Here is a 19,662-nt window from a genome sequence, read left to right as displayed (position 1 = left end):
TTGAATTTATTTAGTGTCCCTGAAATTGCGTTCCACCCTGTTAGTTTGTGGTTTTTAGCCTTCTGAACAAAAGAAAACGACAATTCCCATGAACGAGCATTCAGGAAGTGTAATCTCTCTTTAGGAGGGAAATACAAGGAGCAAAGTGAGCATCAACAATATGTTGCCTTTTTTTTTTGTGCCAGTTTTATGGTGTTAATCTGTATGTCCTACTCTTAAATTTCCACCCTGTTAGTCTAATTTATGAAGAAACCACATTTGAAAAAAGTCCAAAACATGTGTGATCTACAGACTAAAGTACCGTTTAAGTCGGGAGAGACGGATAGATAAGTTTGCTCTTTCATAGAGCAATGGCTAATTTAGTAAAAAGAAATTCCACCCTGTTCGATATATAAACTCTCACAGTTCATTTCTGAATTAAGCACCCATAATAATTATTATTTAAGTGCTTTAGCTCTACCAATACAAGTACCTGATGGTTCAATATGTCAGAAGATACAATGTTAAAAACAAGAAAAATTCATTATTTTTTTCACAAAGGTTAGCACACTGAAAAGTCACCAATAGCGAGGAATGACCCGTTTATCATTTATAGTCAATACGTGGAAAACACCTGAGGTTGTGAGGATACAGTGAAGTATTTTTGATGCCCCTTTTTTTTTACTACTTGGTGGTGAACGGCTGCGCTGGGCTTGTGCATCAGGTACAGCATCAGCCGATGAAGAGCTCGCCAACACACACACACACACGCACACACGAATTACACACTGATGCATGTGAAGTCGGTTCCCACTGTCTGCGTCTTCCTATAAAGACTCCCTGCACACATTTGTAAGGCATGAGCTTGTTTTGTGCTTCTGTTTGTCTACAATATTACCATATCAATGCAAAAATAAAGTGTTACGCCCTCCGTCTCGTCATCAGTCACCACTCAAAGGTTTACAATGTCATACACATTTTATTTAATGCAACTAAGTGCATCAGGATTGACAAACAGGAAAGTAACAATGTAATTAATATGCTTCTGGTGGACAGATAAAAAAAAAAAAAGTTTTCCGAGGCCTAAAGAAGAAAGAAGCAAATACAATCTTTGTCATTACAAACCATTTCTCTGAAATACTAAGAGGTCAGCATTCAAATGTTAGCCCATGCAAAACGCAGCCAGGAAACATAAGAGGCCACGTCGTTGTAACATTTCATCATTTGTTGTCAAATCACTTGTTTGCCAAAATAAAGACAAACACCAACCTGTGTTTGTGGAAATGGAACAAATATTTAGTGTTAAACTGATATTGGTTCACTTAAGTAAAAAAGCTGAATATTAAATATGTTTGGAAAAAACTCTCACACTTTATTACAAATCTAGTCCCCCCCCCATAAAACAGCCACAACAAGTTCAACCCAGGCTTGAAAACATGCTAATCTCAAACAGACACGTGGGGTGTGTAGCTGAGTGGCTTTAGATTGAAACAGCAAAAGGACAGCAGATGAGAGGATCACGGAACCACAGGCGGAACGCTGGCCCCTGCCGGCTGATACAAAGCCCAAGTGTGTTTTACCACGTGGGATAATCTAGCACTAGAATGAAATGCGTCGGCAGCAACGGTCAAAACAAAGGTCGATGTTTACCCTCATCTGTGCTGGAGCCCACATGCTGGAACATGAAAGGAATGACAACCGGCGTAAAAATGTGCCGAAAATCGAACACGCAAAACAACGTAAATAAGAAAGTCACCCCGGACGGGTAGCAGGAGGTTGTTTGTGAGCGACAGTGAAGCCAACGCTTTTTAAAAGAGCCTCGGATATAATTCCTCATCACGCTGGATCTTTGGGAGCTACTTTACGAGCACTGAAATCAGATCTTAAGACTCATAATACATCTTCTTGGTGACGGTGGCTCCACCCATGACGCTCCTCTGAACCACTTCCTTGGTGATCTGCCGGGTCACCATGCCGCTGGTCTCGGTGTGCTGCGTGGTCATCATCGCCCCCTCTGTTGGAGGAGAACGGGTAGAGTTCACATGCAAACAGATCCCCGTGCTTTCAGCGGAACGAGCTCGACTGGAGCGTCGTCAGTACCTGAGAAGAAGGGGTCGTTGAGCACGGTGTGAGAAACATTCGTTCGGACCTCCGTCGGCATGTGGAAGACTTCCCTTCTCACCGCTGATTGGTTGCTGTACTGAGACAAAGCACCTGCAGGAGCGACGCAGATGTTAGCTTACTCTACCGGAATATAACGACGGGCGGGTTAAACGGGATCTGGCAACGCAAAACACATCTGATATTTATATTCAGACATTTTGAGGCAGCCTTCGTTTCATCCCTTTAACACTAACACTGTCAGTCATTTATCTTACTTCCATCCTGAGACTCGATGGTGATGATGCCTTCTCTCTCGGGGCCGAAGCCCTGTGTGGTTTGAGCCTGCACTTTGAACTTGTAGGGAATGTTCTCGGTCAGGTTGGGCACAGTCAGGCTGGTCTCGGCGCTGTCGCCGTTCACCTGGAAGGAACGCACATCTCCTGGAGCCAACGAGAAACAGGGGTCAGAATATAAACACCTGAAAAACAGCAGCAAAAAAAAAACGGGGAAAAAGCCTTACCTCCACCGTGCAGCTGCTCACAGGTGACTACGTAGCCCAGGACGTCTCCGTTTGGTTTACGAGGTTTCTCCCAGCTGAGCTGAAGGGAATCGGGGCTCAGAGCGGTGAAGACCAACGGGCCCGGGGCGCTGGGCGTGCTCAGAGTAAAAGGAGAGCCTTTAGTGGAAGAGCAAACAGACGAAGGGGTGAGAAGAGAGACGTGGCTGCTTTGTGTTAGTAAAGTGGCTTAGTAAACACAGTCGCTACCTGGCATGGGGCTCAGGGGGCTCTTGGGGTCGACAGCTGACTCAATGGTGATGACCCCCTCTCTCTCTGCACCCCAGCCCTCCTGGCTCTGAGCCTTCACCTTAAATAGGTAGGAGTGGTTGGGCAGCAGGTCCGGGATGATCACAGAGTTCTCTGCTGGGTTGGTCACACCGATACGCTTCACCTCACCTACCGGAGCAACACAGGGCGTCTGGCGTTAGAAAGGAGCATTCCAAAATGATGATCCGGTGGTGCAGCGGCCGCTGCAGTGAGCAGACTTTACGGAGTCCGGCTACCTCCGTTCAGCAGCTGGTAAAGGACACAGTAGCCCAGGATGTCTTTCTCACAGTGGGGCTCCTGCCAGCTGACCTTGAGGGCAGTGGGGCCCAGCGCAGAAAACACCAGCCTGCTGGGGGTGTCTGGAACACCGGGGGCAAGACGCGCATCTGATGGGCGACACAGAACGACAAGAGGAACATTAATGTTGACGGAAAGCAAAGTGACATTAAGCAGGGGTGGGCAAACTTTGTGACTCGCGGGCCACAACTGGTTCTAAAATTTGACAGAACAGATGGATGGAGTATTTGTGGGAGCTAATATGAATGACACATGAAAGCTATAGCATTAAAGGATTTGGCCTTTTACAGGTAGCATTACAAGGAAAAGGTCAAATGAATGAGGTTTAATTATAATACAATTTTATTTAATGATATAATTTGGACAAGTTTGGCGGGCCGGATTAAAAAGACCAACGGGCCACATATGGCCCCCGGGCCTTGGTTTGCCCATGCCTGCATTAGAGTCAAGAGTATGAAAGGATAAATAAAGGGAATATAAATGTGAATCAATCGAACCACGTATCCTGTTCAACCTTCCAACCAGACAACCTTTTATTTACAAGGATTTGGGATGGAATTCAAGTTGTGCAGAGTTTTAGTTTGGTTATTCCTCACACTTCAATATCTTCGTTTTCAACTATGCTATTTCCAAATGCGAGTTCAGGCTGATGTTAACACTCTTCTTGGCATTGAGTCAATAGAGCTTTAGCGTTAGCTGCTTCCTTTTTCCACTTCAGAGCTCCCAGAGCAGGCTGTGACATCATCATCACCTTTATGACTCCGCCAAGGAGGTTATGTCTTTGACGGCGTTTGTTTGGCGTTCTAACTGTTCCAACGTGTTTGGACCATCAGTGCAGCTTTAATTTAGTGAATGTAAAGAATCACTTTGAACAATGACCGTGTTTGCATCCTGTTCTGGTTGCTTATTTTACTCTCAAACATCTGGCGTCATCGTCCTGGCTACCACTGAAGCATCACATGACCGACAGAACTTTGATTTAAAGGAACGGTTGCTTTTTTTTAATGCAACATATTCGAGATGTGTGGTGCAGAAAGCACGTAAGACAGCAGGTAAGATGTTAAAGAGGGGAGACAAGGCATGAGACAATCAGAGGTCTTACTGTGAAACGACTTAACGGGGCACCCCCCTCAGCAAAGTCACCCCAGTGCCTTCTGGTTTGTGTGCCACAGACTTACCCTGGAGCACCCTGTCCAGATTATAAAGGGTTTCAGTGACGTCTGAAGACGGGGTCCTGGCTCTCGAACCCTGAGACAGGCTGTAGCTGAACTGGTTCTGAGAGCTGCTCTGCATCCCAGTGTAGCCACCTGATGGTGCATTGAGCAGGGGGGGCAAAGGAGGAGGACAAAGGGGTGGCAATGAGGAGAGGAACAGGATAGTAAGAGGGGTAGGGCAGGTAGCAAGAGAAGTAAAAAAAAAAAAAGAGGTAAAATAAAACTCGGAGCAAAGTCGAGGTAAGGGGAAGGAGAAACAGCGACAGTCAGTGTGGAAAGGCCTCCCCTGCAGCCGGCAGCTCCAGCCCTGCTAAAGACACCCCAGCCATCGGCCCCCGGCCAGCAGAGGCATCCGAAACGCTGCAGTCCAGAGTAAAATCTTTCTTTGACCACAACAACGATGCCGATTCTCTTCCCACTGACTTGTGGAGTAAATCCAAACCCCTGCTGAGGTGAAATGCCTGACCTTGATCTGGGAACTTGCTCGACACGTCCCCCATGACGATAGAGTCTCGGATGTTTTCCTCTGTGTAGCCTCTGTTCTCGGAGCGCTTCCTCATGATGACTTCTGTTCCTCCTCCGATCATATCCAGCCTACGAGGGCTTCCTGCAACAAGAAAGAACGAGCATCTGGATAGTTGGCTTGACTTTCTTTTCCAGATGCTCACAGCCATCCATCTTACCTGGTCCAGACATGTAGGTGGTGGTCGTGTCTTTGGTAAAGCCACCAGCCCCTCTATAGTTTGAGCTCAAAGTAGACATAGGAGAGGACGACGCCGACAAGTTACGCGTCCCCGATCCACCTGGGAAAAGGAAGTTCTGCTCCCACTTCCCATTCATCATGAAATCTGTAAAACCACAATAGTGTATGAGCAAGGGCCGTCAGAGCAGAGGACATGAAGCAGTCAGCGTCCGGACGTTGATTGGGACGTCGCAGCACCAGAAAGCAGGCCGACTCAATCTGAAGAGGAAGCGTCGCCAGTTTCTCACCAGTAGATCCAGGCCCACTAGATTCTCTCACAGAATTTCCTCTTCACCTTACTTGTAATGCTAGCTAGCCAGGCTAGCACTGATGTACACTTTGTGGATGTAGAAGGGGACATTAGAATGCAGGTATAATCATCCCCTTCCTGCAAACTGTCCTTTGGGCTGTGTCCGGTCCGAGCCTGGCGTCCAGCGTGCTCGTTGGGCTTCGGCTTCCTGTCACCCGTGGTGGCTCCGTCTGATCCGCTAGCAGCTACTGGTTCTTCTTTGTCCGTAGACCTTTCTCCACCTTCAGGTCAACGCTGTTGCTGCTCCTCTGAGATGTGGGAAACTGGTTGCTCTTGGCTGAACAGCGCCCCTGGTGGAGAACCGGCGCGTGCTAAAGGCGGAAACGTAATCTTCCTGAAGACGGAACGATTGTAATCATCTCATTGACAGCCACTTAGCCGACAAACGGGTCACGGTTAATGCTGGAGCCTATCCCAGCTGGCTACGGGTGAGAAGTCGGGTACACCCTGGATGAGTCGCCAGTTCATCGCAGGGTCGCAGAAAAAGACAGACAACCACACACACACACTCACAACTACAGATCATTTTTGGCGTGACAAATTCAGTGACCTAAGCTGCTTGCTTTTGGAGGTGGGAGGAAGCCGGAGAACCCGGAGAGAACCCAGGCAGACACGGGGAGAGCATACAATCTCCACACAGAAAAGCCCCAGGTGGAATGGAACCCAAGACCGTCTTGCTGCGAGGCAACAGTGCCACCCACTGCGCCACCGTGCTGCCCTAAGTGAAGACTTACTAGACCTTAATATGCAACAGGCAATCTCTAGATCAATACCTGCCCCATGTGTAGAGGGAGGACAGACAGAGACAGGCACCTGGAAAAGCCTGCCCCAGATCATCAACTCCAGCTGGGGTAGTTGATGCAGAAAGAAACGCCTCGCCATGCGCCTGACAGGCCGTGCGTAATAGCTGCCATGCTAGCAGCACGTCTCTCTGTCTGTGGGTCTGATGGAGAGCTCTTCACCTTGCAGGGGCCTTTGGCTGTAGCCGTGGTAAGGGACCTCATCACAGCTCTTCTCTGTGTCTGTGCTGAGCCGACTCCTGAAGACATCCACTTGCTTTTTCCACGACACATGACGGAGATCCAGGTCGGACCCCACCAACTTGACATAATTCCAACCTTGCATTTGGGAAGAAGTAAGCAGTCCAGGAAGAGATTTGTAGCCAAATGTGAAAGACTGGCTTGTTTCACTCCACAGTTCGACTTAAATGCAGCTAAAGATATAGATATTGTTCCGCAGCAAGTGGGGGGCAGGTTTCATTGGGGAAGGCCCCCCAGAGCCCTTCTATTGCCGACGGGACGCGCTGACAAACGAGCTCATTGCTACCTGGCTGATTGGGCATTGCCTGCAGAAGAATTTTCTCACCAGTTGGAAATAAATGTCTACACGAAGGAGCAGCCATGAGGACGATGGCATTCCCCCACTTCACAACTCTCACCGGTCACTCTTCAAAAATAAGCAAATATTAACGCAAGAACAAAAGGTGAGGGAGCCAGTCAACAGGAAGAGAGGCCTTCTTCTCATCCCGAGGCTTACAGGAACAGTCTCAGGTGGGTGATGAGACAAAACTTTTTGCAGCATTGTCTGTCTTTTTTTTGACACACTTACCCGTTTGCCCCGGAACACTGACATGGTAGACTTAAATAACTGCAGCCACACAATCCCAAGCATCCTTCACCAGCCACAAAGCATCAGAGTACACAGTTACACCGTCACTGGTTTTGTCCGTGGGTACCCACCATCACCAGAGACGCTGGGGGTCTTTGAGCCCCCAGGGGACTTCAGTACCTCACTGCTGTACATCAGAAAGCTGTCATACTCGTCTCCTGCCTCTGCATCCACAATGGGAATGTCCGGGATGATGGGAACTACAAACAGGAAGAGAGAGATCAAATCTGTTTCCAGGGAAACACAGCGTGCCCCCCGGCGTGTCCCCGGTGTGTCCCGGTGTGTCCCCAGCGTGTCCCCAGCATGTCCCCAGCGTGTCCCCAGTGTGAGCGGTCCAGCCTTACTGGACAGAGGTCTGCTAGGCTGTGAAGCCAAGTTGATGCTGGCATCTCTGAAGGGGCCCCAGGCTACGCTGTTCTTTGCTCGGACTTTGTACTGGTAGGTCTGGGCGCTCTGGAGGTTCTCGATCAACAGCATTCGCTTCTTGGGGTTGTCAATCTTTACTTTCTTAGGGGCGCCCACTGGCTCTGTGAGAAGAGAATTTGGCAACGACAAAAATTATGCCATGAATGTATTTGTTTGTCATTTCCTTTTTAAGGTTGGACTCGGGTCTCTTACTCAGTTCATCATTAATGGGCGTGTAGATGACCTCGTAAGCCGTGATGTTGCCATTGGTCTCTGCAGGCTCCGCCCAGCTGACCTGCGTGACGGTCGGACTGATGACGTTAAAGGCCAGACGTCCAGGTTCACCAGGCACTGGAGAAAAACGAGAGGAACCCTTTCGTGAATTCAAAATAAGGTTTAGCTTTAGAATACTAAAGCAGAAATTTCAGAGATATTTTGGCACTTTCCAGAACAACACTTTGTGCTTGTTGTATTTGCGTGACTATGTATGTGCAGTTATTCTCTCTGGCATCCCCTACAAGGTGGATTTTGAGCTGCAACAATGAAATTCCCCATAATTACCATCCTCCAGCGTTTGACAGGGAACAATGTCCGTCTCGTATCCATCTCCCATCGCATTGTAGCCACACACTCGCGTCTCATAGTCACAATAGGGGTACAGGTTGCTCAACTCAGCTTGAGGAGTTTTCACATCTAAAACCTGGGCATCTTTCTCCGAGTCCCCGTAGATCCAATACTTCACCTAATACACAGGAAAGGAAAGAAAAGATGCAGAGTTAGAGAACCTACTGTAAATCCTGGCTCAACATGTGGACTTGATGTACCTTGTACCCCATGGTGTTACCAGGCACTGGGTCCCAGTTTAGGCGGATATTTCTGGGTCCAGTTGCTCTGGCCTTCAGGTTTGATGGAGCAGCAAGGTAACCACTGGTCTTCGGCTTTGGGAAGCCCATCTGTTGAATCGCTGCAATCTCTGGAGATCTGGGAACTGCAGAACATGGAAGAAGTTACAGGTTCAGACAAGCATTTAATAGACACAGCACTGAGTTGAGCGAGGACTCTGCTGAAATAATATCATGTACTTTATAGACAGCGGGTGTCATTTGAATAAAGCGTGTAAGCACACAGAAAATGCTGACTGAGCAGCTCAAAAAAATTCCTTAAAAATATTCCTACTCTGATGGAGAATAAAACTAATCTCGTTTCTGAGACATCAGTTCTCCAATACAGATTTTCTTTCAATCAATTTCAGACTGAACAACTTCTGCGTTGTCACACCTTGGCCTGGTTTAATCACAACCATATTCCCAGTGAGGCTTCAGCCTTCCTTAGTCCAGACACAGAGAATTACATTGCATTCCAGAAAAGACTTACAGATGTTGATGTACTAACTCATGCCTGTTAAGTGTCGTTTGAAATGACTGATCCCCCCCCCAACGTGTCTCACCTCCATCATTGACATTAACAATAGTTGTCTTCCTCTCTCCGATTGCGGCGTTGCTACTTGGGTCGAACAGCTCCAGCTGGAAGCTTTCTGGGTGGATTGGGCCTGGGTGGGACTTTGGTTCGATCACTATGTTCCTCTCCGACTCTCCAGGACCAAACTTTAGTGGACCAGATAGCTCAAAGCGCTGGGCCTTCTTGGTGCGCCATTTCACCGTGGCGGGGCTGTCCTGATTCCGAGTGCGGACCACAGGGATGGTGTAGGTTGGATCAGACGTGGTGAAGTTCTGGGTGCCCTTCTTGAACATCATTACGCTGGGCTCTGGATAAAGCGAGATGAGACGTTCAGTAAGCAGCTCTGTGATCAGCAGAGTGAGGTGCGTTGTTGTGACCCTTCACCTGGCTGGTCTGTAATGGTGACGGTAGTTCTTGGGTAGCGTCCCAGCTTGGCACCCTGCCGTGGGTTGCTGAGATCCATGACAAACTGCTTCAGCTGTTTGTCTTCAAGGAGGCCCTCTTTCTCTCCCCACTCAAGCAAACGTACAGGCACCATTTTCTGGGTTTCACCAGGTCCATAAGTCAAGTCTCCCTCTGTACCCACATAGTCCTAAAACACATAGGAAGAACTAGGTGAGATTACACACCCACTGGTCACTCAACTAAGACATAGAGCGCCGTAGAGCACCTTCTTGTCCTTGGCCGTGAGGTTGCGCGTGCCGTAGGTGACCTGAGTGCGTCCGTCCTCCATTATCTCTCTGCTCACTGGGATGTTGGCCACGCCGTCCTGCCTGCTGTAGGTGTAGGCCGGCTGAAGGAATGAGAAGACACTGGAAGCTGCGGAGGAAGAAGAGGATGATGAAAATCCATGACGACGGCGATATGCTTTCCCATTAGCTCGGGTAACAGGAACTCTGTAGAGTTGAACGGCTCATTTTCTATGACTGATAAGCTCAAATTAGATTTTCGATTGCGTATAAATGAGATTTCTCGCCATGCTCTTTGATGATGGTGATGTTGACAAAGCGCTTTCCAATCCCAGCAATTCCCAGCGGCACATCCACAGCCTCCACCTGCAGCTGCTTCTTGTCGTCATCTTCATCCTTGACGAAGAGTGGCACGTGAACGTCTACCGACTCCACACCTTCTTGAAATTCTATCGCTCCCGCAGCCTCTGTAGATGAAGGGCAGGATAAAACCCAAGACCAATAAAGATACACCCTCAGAAAGAGTTTGGTTCAACTCCACAAACTTTACAATCAACTATTCAGACCTCTGTCTGTGGCCACGGTGTAGTAGCCGGGCACCACTTTCAGGTTATGAACGTTTCCAGACTGAATGTTTTTTTCAGTGACTTTGACAATGTCAGGGTAGTTGCCGCGTGGAGCAGACAAGACGGTGTCCATGATAGTGTAGTCCTGCCTGAGGAGGAGAGACGGACATGTTTGACACGCCGGACCTTCAAAAGTCCATAAAAGAACGCTAAAGTTGCCGTTGTCTCGTACTGCATTATATTAACCAGTTACCTTTTCCCAGCATTTCTTTGCATCCTGCAAAAACCAAAACAAGTATGAATGACAGACTGTTTTTATGAAGGACAGATATTCTGATGAGGAACTTACTAGACGTTTAGTTTAACACATCTCACCTGAATGAGGTTTTTTGCACCTTCTGGGCACCAGGAATCTGCTTGTACACCTCGTTCAGCTGGGAGGAAGACAAAGATAAACATTCCACAGGGTTCCGATCCTTACGCCAACACGCATACATGTGTGGTCACCAACAAGCACGCCAGACTCACATTATCAGCCACTTCCTTGCGGAGCTGTTCAGTGTCTCTGGACTCGGGGCGAGATAAGTTCTCGGAGAACAGGCGGTTTAGCCGGAGCGAAATCGGGTACTGGACTACAAAGCGAAACAGGATTCACAAAGAGAGGTTGTAACGTCACATCTTTTCACCCGCCTTTCCCTGTACTCATTTAGCTGAACATCACTAACTGGTCTCTTTTGGGTTGGGCTTTATCAGAGCCTGGGGGTGGTTGGGTCCTCGGTGCACATTATCGGTGACCTTCCAGCGAACCACATCGGTTCCTTTGGGGGGGCCGGTCCTCACCATTGGTGTATCTAGGTGGTCTGAGGTGAGCAGAGACTGGCGGAGCAAATACTCATCCTCCTTGAAGCCAACCATGCGACCTGGAGGGAACGCAACGGAAGATGACTCGAGTTCAAAGCGGTCACGGAAACGGGCAGTATTACAGACACCTCACCTCTCCTACAGCAAGGCAGCAGGGCGAGACAACTCTGCGTCAGGAGAAGACAGACGGCGTTACTTCGACTGAGACTTCAGAGTCTTTACGGGAGCGAGTGTGAGTGTGTGTGTGTGTGTGTACCTGGCAGCAGGTTTTACAGCAGGCACAGTACTTCCAGCAGCAGAGCAGAAGAAGAGCCAGCAGCAACAAGAGGAACAAGAGGAGCGGGAGCAACCACAGCAGGCTGGCAGGGGGGCAATCTGAGGAAGCGTAAAGTCGAAACGCAGTCATAAGAAAACTCCGGCCGAAGACTCGACTCGAGTATCGAACTCGATGCAGGGGACCCAGAGAGCTGCAGTGCTGTCACTGAGCAGTCGCTCGTGTTTTTAGTTTGATTTGCTATCACCTTAATGCTGTAGAGACAACAATGAATCTTGTCTGTCTTGTTTAAACCATCAGAAAAATTGCCTTTCAAAGTGCGACTTCCAGAAACACTATTCACAAACAGTTTTCCTCGTAACCAAGACTGGATTATAAACTGGAAAACACCTGCAAACCTCAAGAGACCCCAGAACCTTCAAGCACTCTGTACCTGGGCCAACCTCACAACTACCATCATGTACAGTACACTATTCACAAACAGTTTTCCTCGTAACCAAGACTGGATTATAAACTGGAAAACACCTGCAAACCTCAAGAGACCCCAGAACCTTCAAGCACTCTGTACCTGGGCCAACCTCACAACTACCATCATGTACAGTACACGTACAATAGTTGAAATCATTTCACAGAGCATGTTGGACACAAGTCCAACCCGCAGCTCACCTTTCTTTTTGAGGACTTGAACCTCCAAGTCTTGAACCGCTGGATCTTTTGGGTTTTCAACAGTGTAGTAGTACGTGCAATCATCATCCTCATCACGGAAACTACAAGAATCGAGGACCTCGTCCGCTGAAATGACACACATGCACATCTGGATGAATACTAGGAGCTGTTTAAGCGTTACTACAGTGTCAGTGCTTCTCAGTGGAGAAACAAATCAGTAACGGTGCTCCTCTTCTTTCCTTACATTCTTTGAGTTCATCCACCAGGATAATTTCGAAGGGGCACTTATCACACTCCTCTTTCTCCTTCTTCTCTCCCGTCTTCCACGCTTTGCACTGGACACAACTCCTACTGGACTCGCACCCACCTAACTGAGCCTAACCAGGACAGACGCATGCAGGGTTAGGCGGACCACACAGACCAAGACTAAAAAGCTACAGGCATACACTGGTTACTAGAGCAACGCTCGTCTACAGCAAACTTCTGCAAAGCTGTGTAGCAATCCTTTTGGTTACTTCAATCAGATCTGGATCACAAAAATCATGAGATAAATTGTCTGGCTATTTTGTAAAACTGTAGTCTGAAAAATTTCAACAGATGAAAATATTTCTGCCAGGTAAAAATTTGTTTTCTGTGTTACGTTACTCATTTCAGCCACAAGAGGCTGTTGTTTGACATTAACCCGCGTTTTAAACAGGAATTTAAGCGCTTGTTAGGTTGTTCATATTTCTCTAGGCGGCCAGACATGCATTCTATCCCGTCATTATTCTTACGCTGTAGAAGAAAGACAAAAATAACATTTTAGATTTATCTTTATTTTTTGGTTTTCTTGTTCAGTACTGTTGTGTTAAAGTCCTAGTAGTGAATTTCATTCACACACCTGGAAATTCGGCTCGCAGGTTGACATCATCTCGATTCCAGAGTTCAGGCACTCGCAGCGGCCACAGACGCATTTACCTCGCCCGTTGCAGACGCCCTGGTACAGAAAATGACAGTCAGGTTCAAGCTGGGACACAATATGAGATCCAAATCTCCAAAGACCTTGTGCTCTACTTACGCCTTTGCTGTCCAGACAGGTCTGGTTGCTCTTTGGACACTCACAGGCGTCGCCCTCCCAGCCCTGGGTGCAAGCACAGCGACCCATAACACAGGAGCCACGGTCTGAAGGAGGGGGGCAAGGAGTCAGTTTTTGTGGGTGATAATTATTGTTTGTGCTAGGGTGAGAGGTCAATGTTCTTAAAACAAGGCAAAAAACTAAAATACAGCATCTGTAATGAAACAAAATTGTGTGAAATTAACTTGAATTGTTTTTCGTGTTATTTACACTTCTATGTGTTATTTGTTGATTAGATACACGTAGTTACATATTAATATAACTGTAGGCATGCAAATGGACATTAATCTGGTGCATAGGAACAGATTAATCAAGTTTAAATTATTTATTATGGGAAACATAGTTTCAGTTTTCAAACAGCACTACAGAACAAATTACATTTGAGAACCGAGGCTCCACCGTATCACATTCCTGCTAATGAAACTAAATCTTATTTAAGTCTGAGCACTCAGGGATGAGATTGAGGAGGGTTAAGCTTTGATTTGTTGGTCTATAGTAGAGCAGCCCTATTCCTCGAGTCAATCCATTAGTTATTCCTAGACTGATGCTCCATTCCATTTAGAAATGGGTTTTCTAAAGCAACATGTCTGACTCAAAATGTTTAATTCCATTACTGCGTCCTAAACCAGGAACGTGTTCCAGTTCGAGTCTGCACACTGATTTTATGATCCCAGTTTCTTTTTCCAATGACCAACCATTTCTAACATTCATGTCTTTTTGGGCCTTTCCATTAGTTTTTCTCGCGGGCCTGAGCCTTCCACATACTAAAGATTCTCACAAGAAAAAGACATCTATTTGTAACAAGGACTTTTTGCACGCAAAATGCATGAAAACATTTCATATGGCACAGATGGTCACCATTTCACTAGCAATTTAAGTTGCACAAATATCCTAATCCAACCTATACACTTTAAACTATCCAAACGGATCAATGTAAGAACTTATCTGGGGCGCTAGTTTGTGAAGTGATTTCTCTGACATGCGTGCAAACCTTGATGACCAATTCAACAATGACAAACCGTTGCAGAGGAAGCCTCCGTATCTTTGACACTGAGTCATGTCGTACTGACAGTAGGGTCCCTCAAACTGATCTGGGTTGTAGCACACACAGGTTCCACACTCCAGGCAGTCTCCTCGGCCTGAACAAGGCTCCGCCATGTCTGGACCGATACACTGGCTGGTGACCAGAGCTGAAGTGGTGGCTGAACAGTTGCAGAATGTGCTCAGCCTGATGGAGACACAAGCCCACAACTCAGAGACCTGGAGCAGTTCAACATGAGGCTGCAGCCAAGATAAAACATGGGGTACAGAATTCTCACCAGCCATTATAACACTGGCACTTCCCGCACACCAGGTCTCCGTTGCCATGGCATCTGTCTGCCCTAGGGACAACAGTCTGGAGGAGAGATAAAGTTTACGCTGATGACTCTACTGTACGGAGGCGTGACTTTATGTGTGCTTCAGCATCAAACTGTGGGTCTACCTTCTCACATTCACAGGTAGGACACAGAACCGATGCCTTGACGTTGACGGCAGCATTGAAGGTTGTTGGTTTGACTCTCATCGTTCCCTCTTTTTCATCGGGATCCATCTGACAGACGGGATTCTCATCGAGCATTCGCTGGGCTTTGAGCAGCATCTTGAATTTACCCTAGAGGAGACACCCGTCCGAACAATGGCAGCATTTAGCTGGGACATGACGAGACTCACATGAATGGATCATTGGTTAAAAAGGCCAGCACATCCTGTTCAGAGCAGTTATTTTACATTATTAAAACAATGGTTAATCACTTAAAATTGAAGGAGATACTTGATGTTTTAAATTCATTAATAACTTAAATGTGTGTGACAGTAATGAAAAGGGAATAACTTCTTACTATTGCGCCAGGTTTGAAATCAAAGTCCCCGTATTGTGCAACATTTCCACTGGTGGACAAGAACTGCGCCTCGAAAGCTTTGGGCTTATCCTCCGCGCGGATGCTCATCTTGGAACGGATGCTCTGAATCGGCAAGAGAACGTCAGCCAGCCATCCGAAAAAATATATTCATCCACGAGGAGACCGTCAGAAGAGGTGACATCTTACCTCAAAGGCGGTCTCCATGACCTGCAGGATGTTGGACGAGTCCTCTTGCAGCAGACCCACCTCAGCAATGGGGAAATACCTTTGGAGTTTCTACAAAGACAAGCACAAAGAACGTTTCAAAAGCCACGACCTGAAACGCGACACCGTGGAGAAGCTTCAGTGAAAGCTGATTCTGAAGACCGCACACCTTGTAGTACGTGTAGGAGTGGTTGGTCACGGCAAAGATGGGAATGATGTTGTGTTTTCCCAGCAGGCGGACCAGCGTGGGTATGGAAGGGTAATCCTGGGTCGTGTCCTCTTCGTATTTTCCATCGTCGTCCAGGTGGCACTTCTCGTCATTGCGAGGTAGGATTCCAGACAGCACGTTAGCACCATCGGCCTCATAGTGGAAGGCCGACTCAGTGGAGAACACGAGAAGATGTGTGCTCTGTGTGCGCCAGCCAATGTTATCCTAGAAGAGGAAGTCCAGTAAATAGGATGGTTAGTGTAGTGGGCACGGGCCAGCCCAACACAATGGATGTACAGTCGTCCCTCGTCCCTCGGGGGCGTTACGTACCAGGACCCCCAGCGATAGGTGTACACTAGATTTATTTTATGTGTATTTTTACCTTTATGAACCCTCCCTGCACTGTTATCAGCCCACCCTCTACTGTAATACACTTTCCCACACGCCTATAAACACTTTTGTATTCTATGGAGAAGATGACCAACCTCCCGAGATGCCTCAAAATCCGCTATCCAACTAGGTTAGTAGAAAAATCGAGTCCAAACAGATTGATGTCAGTGGATAAAAATCTGGATTATTGTTGCTTTAAATATGTTAAGTGATTTTATTTGTGGATCTTCTTTCTTGTCAAACTATTTTTTGCTTAAATGTTTAAATTTGATACAGGCAGTAAAGCCTTATGTATGTACCTACACTGAGATTTCAGCGTTTATGAATTTACATTCCATATGTTGCTGTCAGTGTGTTTTTTGAGAGCGCTTCCAGCCTTCCTATTAACCTTGCAAACCGCCGCCTGCAGTATGGCATCAAAACCTCCTTCAGGAGCGTCCAGGTTGCCAGATATGATCTCCTTCTGGAGCTTGCTGGTGAAGAAATTCACGTCCTTGGTAAGCTTGATGACATTTTGAAATGAGAACGGAGGGTCGCTGTTGGGCCACGGCTGACGAAGTCTGAGAAGGAGAAGGCAGAGGAGACGGAGGGTGAGGCAAGAAGCGCGCACACGTGCGCTGCGTATTTACAGAATGTTATCGATCGTACTCAACGCCTTCATGTCACATTCTGCGTCTTACTTGGAGGGTCTCATGTCAGTTTGGGGCTCAATCACTTTGTCCACAAACTTTCCAAACCCAATGGTGTAGTCGTTTGACAACTTGTCAACCAGTAGAGCTACAGGGAACACGCTCAGCATCAGCATCCCCGCAGCATGCCAACACACATCATGGCATCACGCTGCCAGCACAGGAAGGCTCACCCAGCTCTTTGCCCATCCGCTTCAAGTTGTCCAAATCATCCTCCATGGAGTTCGAGAAGTCCATGAGAATATAAAGGTCCAGAGGGCCTTTGGTTGGAGCAAACACCTCCACGTCCACCAGCTTCTCCTCCCCCGGTAGAAACGTCATACTCATCCGCTGGGGAGACACTTGCGACTGCTGAAGCCGCATGTTGATTTGCTGCTTCTGAGCGGTGGGGGGGGGGGGGGGGGGGTCAAGATTTGTTTTGCTTTTTTGATTCGAAGCAACAACATGAAAGAACGATGGAACGATAAATGACTTACTTTCTCTATCACCATGCTGCTCTGAGCTGAGATTACAGCGGCAGCACTGCAGCCGTGGGCGAGAACGTTGGCGTACAGGTCACAGCGAGGGCCGCTAAAGGTCTGAGGGGACAGGGCGGTTGTAGTTTGTTCCGATTTGTGTGAAACAACGTCAACATACTGAGCTATATGCAAGACTTAAAAGAAATGATCCTCTTTCTGTTGTGCCTCCTCACCTCTTCGGGGCAGTAGGCACAGTCTTTCCCAGACTGCAGACATTTGGAGCAGGTGCTGGCCCTGGAAGCGAAGCAGTAATTCACTGTGGAGGGCGGGGATTGGCAGGAAGAGACGCAGAGAGGCAACAAGATGAGAATCAAAGCTAGGAAACATTGCTAAAATACCTGGGTTAACACCAAACATACCTTGGGAGAACATCTGAAGGTGGATTAAATAAAAATAAAGCAAGGACCTGATCTGCATGAGATAAAGCTTCGCAAACACAAAACGCATCATCCACTGCAGACATCAGGGATATTTTACAGTATGACAAACAAAGTAGTACTAAAGTAGTACTAAAGTAGTGAGTCTACTGAAACTTGTTAAGTTTGAAGTCAGCTTTTACAGAACATGTCAGTTATATGTTTGATTATTATTTAGTTAATCAGGTCAGTTGACAGAAATCAATTTTAAAAATATATTTACAATCCTCTAAGTCTCAGCCCCTCACAAATGAGCAGGGCATTAACACAAACTATCCATATTTACCTCTATAAAATAGTAAACAAAAAAAGGAAAACCCACATATTTCAGCAATGTTTGGGAAATGTCCTTGAATTTTTTTTAATGATTGTTCATTTATTTACTATCAATCAGCTTATTTACTGATTGAACAAGCCCATAGCTGACTAAACCTGTTCGACAGTGACCTATTTAGGATTTACCTGAAGTAATCTCTGAAATTAAAGGTAAAGCCAGAAAAGAATAGCCAACTCATATTTAGGTTGCCGTTTGTGTGAAAGTCATTAGTAAGTGATTTCTCACCTTCAGCATAACAGCAGGCCAATAAGATGGCCAGAAGGCCGATCCCCAACGAGAGATGTAACCTCCATCTCCCCATCTCCTCCCTGTCACAGAAACAAACACGCTCACGTATGTAATATGTGCAACGTAGTTAAGGCTTGGAAAGAAATGGAGCCTGGGGGAAAGCCTTTTATCTGAAATCTCTGCGGGTGTAACTTGAACCATCTGTACTTTCCCTCCGTCGAGCCCCAGAGAAGGTGAGCGGGCCCAGACACTCCCTTTACCTCCACCCCGAGCTTTCAGAAAACAACACGAAGAGCAGGCTTGGTCTTCCAAAGATCATTTAAACGTGAATACAGGAACAGATTGTTACATTTGAACGTCTGATTGAATCCCTTTTAATGTTATCTTAGTCTGGGCACGAAGATATTTAACTCGAGATTTCTGCCCTCGCTCCAATTTACGGGACATGACTGGAAATTTGCTGAATGTCAAATGATCTCAGAAGTTTTCCAGTTTTAAAGTTCTGAAGAAGAAAGTTTTAAAGCTCTTGGTTTGCATGGATCCGCTTGAATGTCTTTTGCCTCCACCTCCATGGCAACCACAATAAAAATAGATTTGTATTCTTTGAACAATGTATTTCCATGTGAGAGATCTTTTAAAGAGTCTACGTGGATGTTCGTCGGACACACTGTGACAGCTGAGACATGATAAACCGCTCACAATAAAACCATTTCATTTCATTATTGTTTTTACTGGAGTATAGGGGGTAATCTGGAAAACACGGAACTGCAGAAATGAGCTCCACTCCAGCCTGGGGGTGAACAAAGGGCACTATGTGTCATGAAATGTCTCAGTAATTGTCTCAGTGGGCAGATAACTGAATGCTGTAGGTTCCACCGCAGTGCACGAGAACATTATTATTATTGTGCTCAAACGATTTAACGCTCCAAGGAAAGCATTTCTCCTCGACCTGATTGAGTTAAAAACAGAGCCTGGAAACACACGGGAAAGGCACCTTAGCGCCTCCCTGTGAACTCGAGATGACTACAGGTGTGTGAGTTCATGCCAGCAGTCGTCGCATAAATCACTTTGGGAGATGGGTAAGGGGGGGGGGGGGGGGACATACCACGTCTGGGTGTGGATATGACCCACCATGACATCATCAGTTAGGGGTGGGGATCTAAAGCAGCAGATTTAGGGGTCATGTTCTGGGTCCTTTGACAACAGGTTCAATCCCAACTAGCACCAGAAAGCAGCTGATTCAGCAGCAGCGATCCGGTGTCTGCGCTTCTCCGGGTTCACCCGCCTGCGTTTGTGGTCTGTGTTTAGACGAAGGCAACCATGCAGAAAATAACATGCTCAAAGTCAAGTCGGAGTCAAACCGGCATGCAATTCGATGAACGCATAGTGACATACGAAGTTACACAATGCAAACTGTTCGCCGAGCTCCAAAGCAACACACTAACAGCACAAACCTGCAGTGTAAATCAGTCAGTGTTACAAGGCCGAGGAGAAACCGTCTAAGTGAAGGGCGCCGAGAACAATGCAGCCATTTGGAGATTTATGAGTGGACACAAAGAGATTACTGATCAAACAAACCTCTTACTGTGCTCTCGCCCAGTC

The 19,662-nt window shown here is 47.0% G+C and overlaps 1 protein-coding gene across 1 annotated transcript; it reads right to left on the bottom strand.

The window, feature by feature from the left end:
- Positions 1 to 952: 952 nt before the first annotated feature.
- On the bottom strand, positions 953 to 18,133 carry LOC137913627 (integrin beta-4-like). The gene is made up of 41 exons (XM_068757268.1): positions 18,058 to 18,133; positions 17,253 to 17,335; positions 17,038 to 17,139; positions 16,735 to 16,939; positions 16,553 to 16,649; positions 16,261 to 16,432; positions 15,444 to 15,707; positions 15,257 to 15,346; positions 15,050 to 15,172; positions 14,656 to 14,823; positions 14,492 to 14,568; positions 14,192 to 14,400; positions 13,116 to 13,219; positions 12,939 to 13,034; positions 12,303 to 12,435; positions 12,059 to 12,184; positions 11,375 to 11,493; positions 11,252 to 11,285; positions 10,983 to 11,177; positions 10,786 to 10,889; positions 10,633 to 10,691; positions 10,511 to 10,534; positions 10,258 to 10,406; positions 9,979 to 10,158; positions 9,673 to 9,821; positions 9,387 to 9,594; positions 8,992 to 9,309; positions 8,369 to 8,532; positions 8,106 to 8,286; positions 7,758 to 7,895; positions 7,484 to 7,666; positions 7,211 to 7,339; positions 5,103 to 5,267; positions 4,886 to 5,026; positions 4,384 to 4,512; positions 3,145 to 3,294; positions 2,849 to 3,037; positions 2,603 to 2,758; positions 2,358 to 2,522; positions 2,080 to 2,193; positions 953 to 1,993 (listed from the first exon to the last, which is right to left on the bottom strand). The coding sequence occupies exons 1-41, from the start codon at positions 18,131 to 18,133 to the stop codon at positions 1,863 to 1,865; spliced, it is 5,799 nt and encodes a 1,932-aa protein (XP_068613369.1). The 3' UTR covers positions 953 to 1,862.
- Positions 18,134 to 19,662: the final 1,529 nt, after the last annotated feature.

This window comes from Brachionichthys hirsutus, unplaced genomic scaffold, assembly GCF_040956055.1.
Source record: "Brachionichthys hirsutus isolate HB-005 unplaced genomic scaffold, CSIRO-AGI_Bhir_v1 contig_882, whole genome shotgun sequence".
NCBI lineage: Eukaryota > Metazoa > Chordata > Actinopteri > Lophiiformes > Brachionichthyidae > Brachionichthys > Brachionichthys hirsutus.
Note: the sequence above shows the minus strand (reverse complement) of the source record. Positions and strands in the feature narration are given on the sequence as shown.

What these genes read in the sequence shown, in the direction of transcription:
- LOC137913627 (XM_068757268.1), bottom strand. Translation starts at nt 18,133, where the DNA reads ATGGGGAGATGGAGGTTACATCTCTCGTTGGGGATCGGCCTTCTGGCC. An exon ending in GCAGCATGGTGATAGAGAAA is followed by an intron (nt 16,940 to 17,037) that starts GTAAGTCATTTA and finishes CCCACCGCTCAG; the next exon opens with AAGCAGCAAATCAACATGCG. An exon ending in ATTTCAAACCTGGCGCAATA is followed by an intron (nt 14,824 to 15,049) that starts GTAAGAAGTTAT and finishes TGTCTCCTCTAG; the next exon opens with GGTAAATTCAAGATGCTGCT.